Raw genomic sequence first — 8,650 nt, forward strand, 5'->3', positions numbered from 1 at the left:
GGGCCTTTAGGAAATGTGACAGAGTTTAATGAATTGTATGGCCCAAATAATGGACATTGGTAAGAACACCCCAGCAGCTTTGACGAATTCCCAGAAATTACATTCTCAGAAATGTGTTGTATTCATAGGTGGCACTCGTACATCCATCACGCGGTCGTGTCATGCCGCTCTTATGAACGTTCTCAAGCCGCTCTCTACCGTCAACGCAATAGTGGTGCCCAAAAGTCGTGATAAACCCAGCCATTTTGTACAGACACTAACGACTGTTTAGTCTAAATTACACTATAGTGCCTGCAAATACAATGACATTGCTAAAGCATTTGTATTAAGTCTTTGCCAGCGTTAATGCAATTAAAAAAATTCTATGTTGAGGGAAATTATTGAAAAAATGTCAACATATGTTTTCATGTGGTATAAGCACTCGGAAGACAACCTTCGTTGGCGTTAGCATTCTCATAGACTTTGACTGGGTGGGTTAGCTAGTTAGCATATTAGACTGTATCTAATAATGGTCGTTATCCATACAGGCTGCAGGACTATCCCTTTTCAATCAAAGATCAATGCTTGAAATGGCAATGTTGTTAGAAACAGAAGATCAATGACAAAAGACAGAAACGGTGCCAACGTCTTTATATAAACATTAGGATATTTGTTATCTGTTGTGCTACAAAGCTAACTAGCTAACCCTCCCAGTCAAAGTCTATGAGAATGCTAATGCTAACGAATGTCGGCTTTCGAGTGCTTATAATTTAATTTAATTAAGATATCTTTCAAATTCTGTACATGTTATTTAGTAGTTTTGACCAATGTAATTCATATTAACAATGTTTTGCTTGTTTGTGAATGGGCCTGAAGTAGGAAAACAAAAGCAAGAAATTAGAAACGCCCTTGTTTTTTAAAATATTATTTTAAAATGTAACCTTTATTTAACCCTTGTTGCCAGGCGTCATGAGGTGAATACCATATTCATACCCTATTCATGAATCAGCGAGTGTGTGCTATGTGTTCTGTGTGGAATGACACTCATATAATCTCATAAAACTCACATCAAGAGACTGACCCAGAAAACTTTCTAAGGGCATTTCGTCTGCCTAGTGTTTCTGTTTATATTCTTATTCCATCCCTTTACTTAGAGTTGTGTGTATTAGATAGTTGTTGTGGAATTGTTAGATTACTTGTTAGATATTACTGCACTGTCGGAAATAGAAACACAAGCATTTCACTACACTCACAATAACACCTGCTAACCATGTGTATGTGACCAATAAAATGTGATTTGATTTGATAGCACTATAATCAAATCAAATCAAATGTTATTGGTCACATACACATATTGAGCAGATGTTATTGCGGGTGTAGCAAAATGCTTGTGTTCCTAGCTCCAACAGTGCAGTACAATTCACAACAATACACACAAATCTAAAAGTAAAATAATGGAATTAAGAAATATATAAATATCAGGACGAGCAATGCACCATCCTCTGGAGAGCCCTGCAGTTGTGGGCGGTGCAGTTGCCATACCAGGCAGTGATACATTCCGACAGGATGCACTCAATTGTGCATCTGTACCCTTTTCCCTTTATAAGATTGTTGTGTAGCGCTCTATGTCAGTCATATAGTAAGACAAACTAGGGCTGTGCATAAAATGGCACCCTTTTCCCTATATAGTGTACTACTTTAGTTGAGCGCCCTGGGCTGGGTTTCCTATAAGCATAGTAGCACTAAGATCATCTTTCATCCATTTAGTTTCAATGGAATTAAGATGATCTCAGTGCTACGATGCTTTTGGGAAACCCAGCCCTGGTCAAAAGTAGTGCATTACAGGTAACTGCCAAAATAAAGGAAACACTTGAGTTAATTAGGGATACAAAGTATACAAAGTATATTGAAAGTATTTGCTTCCACACAGGTGTGGTTCCTGAGATAATTAATCAATTAACATCCCATCATGCTTAGGGTCATGTATAAAAATGCCCAGTTGCTTATTACTCAAAGGAGTATAGGGGGTTTAAAGGGCGTGTCTGCGTGCGTGCGTGCGTGCGTGTGTGTGTGTGTGTGTGTGTGTCAGTCACCAGGTCTCAACCCAATTGAACACTAATGGGAGATTCTGGGGCGGTGCCTGAAATTGCGTTTTCCACCACCATCAACAAAACATCAAATGATGGGATTTCTCATTTTATGTATTTTAGTCATTTAGCTCTCATCCAGAGCTACTTACAGTGTATTCATTTTCAGATAGCTAGGTGGGATAACGACATATCAAAGTCATAGTAAGTACATTTCTCCTCAATAAAGAAGTTATCAGCCAAAGTGCTAGTAGGAAAAGAGCGGGAGCTGACTTCCCGTAGGGGTGGGACGGCCAGGAGAAGAGCGGGACTGGACTTCCTGTAGGGGCGGGACAGCCAGGAGACCAGAGCTGGCAGAACTGAGTGCTTGGGTTGGGATGTAGGGTTTGAGCATAGCCTGAAGGTGGGGAGGGGCAGTTCGCCTTACTGCTCCATTAGGGAAGCACTATGGTCTTGTAGTGGATGTGAGCTATGACTGGAAGCCAGTGGAGTATGCGGAGGAGCGGGGTGACATGGGAGAACTTGGGAAGGTTGAACACCAGACGGGCTGCGGCGTTCTAGGTGAGTTACAGGGGTTCGATGGCACAAGCGGGGAACCCAGTCAACAGTAGTCCAGACGGGAGATGACAAGTGCCTGGATTAGGACCTGTGACGCTTCCTGTGTGAGGAAAAGTCGTACTTTATGGATGTTGTAGAGTATGAACCTGCATGAGGGAGTCACTGCTTTGATGTTTGTAGAGAACGACATGATCACGCCAAGTTTCTTTGCACTCTGGGAGTGGAAGAGTGGTATTGAATTCCTGCAATATAATTCCAGACACTTGTAGAATCAATGCCAAGGCACATTGCAGCTTTTCTGACGGCTTAATAGGGCCCAGCGCCCTATTAAGACACTTTATGTTGGTCTTTCCTTTATTTTGGCAGTTAACCTGTATACAAGGGATAGGGTGTCATTTCAGACGTAACCCAACTCAATTTTCCTCTCACCATAACATTAGCAGATCAGTGTTTTCAATTGTGTTAATATGTTAATTTGGGACAGGTTTATTCAGGTGTTGTGCCATCAGCTGTACCAGAGGAAGTTCTACTGACAAATAATCATAGAAACACAATACAGATACTCTGAACAAGCAGTATCACTTCCCCATAGAGTGTTAGTAGAGAGAGAAACATGCGGAAGACACATTTCAGTTGTACAACTGACTTGCCTAGTTAAATAAAGGTTAAGAACAAAAAAAAATGAAAAAATGCGGAAGACACGTTTGAGTTGTACAACTGTAATGTGTCTTCTGCATTTTATTTAACCTTTATTTAACTAGGCAAGTGTCACGTCCTGACCAGCAGATGGAGCTAGTGTTTTAGTTTTGGTCAGGACGTGGCAGGTTTGTGTTTGTTAAATGTTGGGTTGATGATTGGGACTTCCAATTGAAGGCAGGTGTGTATAGTTGCCTTTGATTGGAAGTCCTATATAGGTGTGTGTGTTTGTCTTTGGGGTTGTGGGGAATTGTTCTGTGTTGAGCCTATGCTTTGCCAGACTGTCGTTCGTTCGTTCGTTCGTTCGTTCGTTCGTTCGTTCGTTCGTTCGTTCGTTCGTTCGTTCGTTCGTTCGTTCGTTGTCATGGTTTGTTATTTTGGCATTCATTTTGATAGTGAATAAAAGTCAAGATGAGCCTGCACATACCTGCTGCGTTTTGGTCCTCTTCTCTCCAGTACGACATTTTTAAGGATGAGTACAACTTATTTTATGACAGAATTCCCCACCAAAAAAGGACCAAGCAGCGGAAGAAGGCTGGCGAGGTAAGGGAGACCGAGAGGCACCCCCAAGAATTTTTTTAGGGGGGGGCACAAGAGCTGTTTGACGGGGCAAGAGCTGCCCGCCAGTCAACAGTCGCCAGAGCTGCCCGCCAGTCAACAGTCGTCGCCAGAGCTGCCCGCCAGTCAACAGTCGTCAACAGTCGTCACCAGAGCTGCCCGCCAGTCAACAGTCGTCACCAGAGCTGCCCGCCAGTCAACAGTCGTCACCAGAGCTGCCCGCCAGTCAACAGTCGTCACCAGAGCTGCCCGCCAGTCAACAGTCGTCACCAGAGCTGCCCGCCAGTCAACAGTCGTCACCAGAGCTGCCCGCCAGTCAACAGTCGTCACCAGAGCTGCCCGCCAGTCAACAGTCGTCACCAGAGCTGCCCGCCAGTCAACAGTCGTCACCAGAGCTGCCCGCCAGTCAACAGTCGCCAGAGAGGTCAGACTGCGCTGAACTGCCGGAGTGGCCAGACTGCGCTGAACTGCCGGAGTGGCCAGACTGCGCTGAACTGCCGGAGTGGCCAGACTGCGCTGAACTGCCGGCGTGGCCAGACTGCGCTGAACTGCCGGCGTGGCCAGACTGCGCTGAACTGCCGGCGTGGCCAGACTGCGCTGAACTGCCGGCGTGGCCAGACTGCGCTGAACTGCCGGCGTGGCCAGACTGCCCTGAACTGCCGGCGTGGCCAGACTGCCCCCAGCTGCCAGACTGCCCCGACTGCCCCCAGCTGCCAGACTGCCCCGACTGCTGCCAGACTGCCCCGACTGCCCCCAGCTGCCAGACTGCCCCGACTGCCCCCAGCTGCCAGACTGCCCCGACTGTCCCGAGTTGCCAGACTGCCCCGACTGTCCCGAGTTGCCAGACTACCCCGACTGTCCCGAGTTGCCAGACTGCCCCGACAGCCTGGAACGGCCTGCACCTGAGCCACCTCCAGGATAGGTGGGTTGGGGAGGGAGGGTGTAGCACAGTGCCGTCGTTGACGGCAGCCACCCTCCCTTCCCTCCCTTATGGTTTAGGGGTTATTGTTTGTTGGGTTTTTGTTGGGGTATTGGGGATTTTTCTTGTTTTTCTTTTTTAGGTGCATTCCGGGGTCTGCACCTTGAGGGGGGGGTACTGTCACGTCCTGACCAGCAGATGGAGCTAGTGTTTTAGTTTTGGTCAGGACGTGGCAGGTTTGTGTTTGTTAAATGTTGGGTTGATGATTGGGACTTCCAATTGAAGGCAGGTGTGTATAGTTGCCTTTGATTGGAAGTCCTATATAGGTGTGTGTGTTTGTCTTTGGGGTTGTGGGGAATTGTTCTGTGTTGAGCCTATGCTTTGCCAGACTGTTTGTTGGTTGTTCGTTCATTCTCATGGTTTATTTTGGCATTCATTTTGATAGTGAATAAAAGTCAAGATGAGCCTGCACATACCTGCCGCGTTTTGGTCCTCTTCTCTCCAGTACGACATTTTTAAGGATGAGTACAACTTATTTTATGACAGCAAGTCAGTTAAGAACAAATTCTTATTTACAATGACGGCTTAGTTATAGTGGGTTAACTAACTTGTTCAGGTCCAGAACGACAGATTTTTACCTTGTCAGCTCAGGGATTCGATCCAGCAACCTTTACCGTTACTAGCCCAACACTCCTACCCACAAGGCTACCTGCCTGTGAAGGAATAAGACTATGTATAGACTAATTATAGATAGTTACCTCTACCAGGAAGAGGTATAGCTAGAGGTTGGAGGTATTTACCATGAAGAAAAAAAACTGCTAAATCACAACAGGGAATACATTTTCACATTTATTGAAGCATAGTAAAGGACAGCTGAATATGCAGAGAGAAGCAGACCATTCAAGCATTGTTGTCTTAACATATACGTATATGAAGACAATTTACAAGATACACATTCCATCAAACAATAAGTATTGAAACTAGGCATTGTATTTTACATTTTAAAAAATTAAAATGGCTGACTTAATTCAAATAAACAACAGAAGCTGTCCATTGTGGTTATATGGGCGTTTGTAGGTAAACCTGACTGCTTGCCTGCAGTTGAAAATTAAGACCTTAGACACACATGCCTTTTATTAGGTAGTCTCTCACCCTCTATGTACACACACACACACACACACACACACACACATCATTCAGGTGTACTACTCCCTGCTCACCAAACAGTTCTTACAGTTGCTTTGTTAAACAAGAGACTGACTGACTCCATATGTCACCTCAGACAATGGTCCTGCTTTACCATCACTCTCCTAACTATAATTAGTCTATACATAGTCTCATTCTTTTACAAATGACACTACACATGTCTTACTATTTACAAGACAAAAATCTGACAAAAAGCATTTTCAGCATTAAAAAGCTATTCATTATTTGTATTTATTTTTTTACTAAGCAAATATTATTTCACCACACACAAACGCGCACACACACACACACACACACAGAAAGGCCTAAATAGAGTGGAACTGTGAAGAGGAAGGAATCTATGATATCATGATACCTGAGGCAGAATCTCTCACAACCAAATACATGCAAAAGACGCACGCACGCATGTGCACACACACACACACACACACACATACTGAAACTCATTGCCTAATCTATGTAAAAACAGTGCTGGTCCTTCCTGGTCTGTGTTAATGAGACACAGTGAAACCTTTTAACTGAACATTTCAGTGGAAGCAAATCCCACCTCGCCAACAGTAAACTACACACGCAATAGGGACCTCCATACTGCAGTGAGCCACCATGCTGTGTAACTGAAGCATTTCTCCCAAGTACTTGAAAACCAAGACCCTTCAACTGTACGGTTTACTGAAACAAAAGGGCTTTGGTTTATCATCTGAAGTTTGAAATGAATGAATAACAACTATAATTGAAACTATTCTATAAAACCAGTCATTACCAGTAGTCAATCTACCCCTTTGGGATTGTATGTACAGCATCTGGGTGTGACAGCCTCTACCAAACTTCACACAAGCCTATATAAAGCTGAACAATGACGCTGAACAGAGACACCCAAGCGGAGGAAAAGCTAAGCAGTAACATTAAAACACACATCTCTTCATATCGGAGTCTTTTCAGTAGGAGTTGTCTCCTAGTTTTTCCTGTCAGATGTCTATCTATCTATCTACTCTATCTATCTATCTATCTATCTATCTATCTATCTATCTATCTATCTATCTATCTATCTATCTATCTACTTCTCCTCTATCACTCTTCTTTCTTCTCACCCTCTATCTTTTCTCCCCTCCGTTCAATCATGCAGGTGAAATAGTCCCTCTCAGACGTAGTCTTTCCTGTCGTATCCCGCTGCACCCCCACTCACGCTGCGAGGGGCGGAGTAGGCCATGCGGGGGGGCTTGTACCTCTTCTCCTCCTTGGGGGGGCAGGAGCAGCACAGCATGGCTCCTCCGATAAGGAGCAGGGCCGCCGACCCCCAGCCGATGTAGAGTGAGGCTCCCAGCTCCCTCCTCTGGGCCTCGACCAAAATGGGGTTGTAGAAGTCTCGGATGATGGTGTTGGCCGACCAGGAGACAGGGATGAGGACGAGGATACCGGCCAGGATGAAGAAGATTCCGGAGATGATCATGACTTTAGATTTGGAGGATTCGTCATCGATGCAGTTGGTGCACTTGGCTCCGACGATGGAGACCATCACCCCTAGAATCCCCAGGACAATGGCGATGACAGTCATGGCTCTGGCAGCCTGAAGGTCCTGAGGTAAGGCCAGCATGGAGTCATAGATCTTACACTGCATCTGTCCCGTGCTCTGGGTCACACAGTTCATCCATAACCCTTCCCAGATGGTCTGGGCTGTAATGATGTTGGCTCCGATGAAGGCTGTAACCTTCCACATGGGCAAAGCACAGACCACGATGCCCAGGATGAATCCTATGACTCCCAGGGCGATGCCCACAATCTCCATGCCCATTGACATGCTGGCTTCCTGGGGGCGTCTCTCTTATACACCTGACCTACCTGGAGGAATGAGGATGTGACTCAATGAAGGAATTCTAGAACCTCCTGAGATTCCAGAATTCAGCACAAAGAATGAACAGAGGATTCAGTCCAGCACTTTGTCCTAGGTTCTTTGTGTTCTGTTTTCTTCCTATTGATGGCCCTGTGTATGACCACTCCCCTCTCTCTCTCTCTCTCTCTCTCTCTGTGTGGCGGGTGTGATGTAGCTAAGTGATTCTGCCATGGAAACTGAGGTCTTTTATAGCCTAGTGGAGGCAGGTGAGGATGGAGGGAGGAGTCCCCTGGTGATGATGTCACAGGGTGGCAGAACAGGTTGCTGAATGCTCTTCACAAAAACAACACCTGCCCATAGAGGTTACTGAGAAAGGGGGTGAGAGGGAGGTGGAGGAGGAGAAAGGAGAAGAGGAAGGAGAGATGAGAGGAGGGAGGGAGCCAGAGTGGAGAGTTTCACCTGTAATCTGACTCCCTCTTGACTATTTGTTCCAGTAACATAGGGACAGACAGTGCATTAACAATTACCCTGGCCTTACCTGCTCTCTTCTTTCGTGCCTTTCTGAAGAACAAATACCCTCTAAATGTGGGGAATAAGTGTGCTAAATCATGTCCTCTGACTGGATGTACTCTGTACCTTCGAGGTAATGGCTGGTACAGCTAGTGTCATCTAATGGTTTGAACGTTTCACACAAACAAACATGGACGGGAAACAATTGTTGTTGGTTTGACAAACAAACATTAGGCCAGTCAATCTCCCTCACCCTCCACACACACACACACACACACACACACACACACACACACACACACACACACA

The 8,650-nt window shown here is 45.5% G+C and overlaps 1 protein-coding gene across 1 annotated transcript; it reads right to left on the reverse strand.

The window, feature by feature from the left end:
- Positions 1-5,633: 5,633 nt before the first annotated feature.
- Positions 5,634-8,059, reverse strand: cldn3c (claudin 3c). The gene has a single exon (XM_014129625.3). The coding sequence runs from the start codon at positions 7,796-7,798 to the stop codon at positions 7,142-7,144; it is 657 nt and encodes a 218-aa protein (XP_013985100.3). The 5' UTR covers positions 7,799-8,059; the 3' UTR covers positions 5,634-7,141.
- Positions 8,060-8,650: the final 591 nt, after the last annotated feature.

The sequence above is a fragment of the Salmo salar genome, chromosome 11 (assembly GCF_965601325.2).
Source record: "Salmo salar chromosome 11, fSalSal1, whole genome shotgun sequence".
NCBI classification, from domain to species: Eukaryota; Metazoa; Chordata; class Actinopteri; order Salmoniformes; family Salmonidae; genus Salmo; species Salmo salar.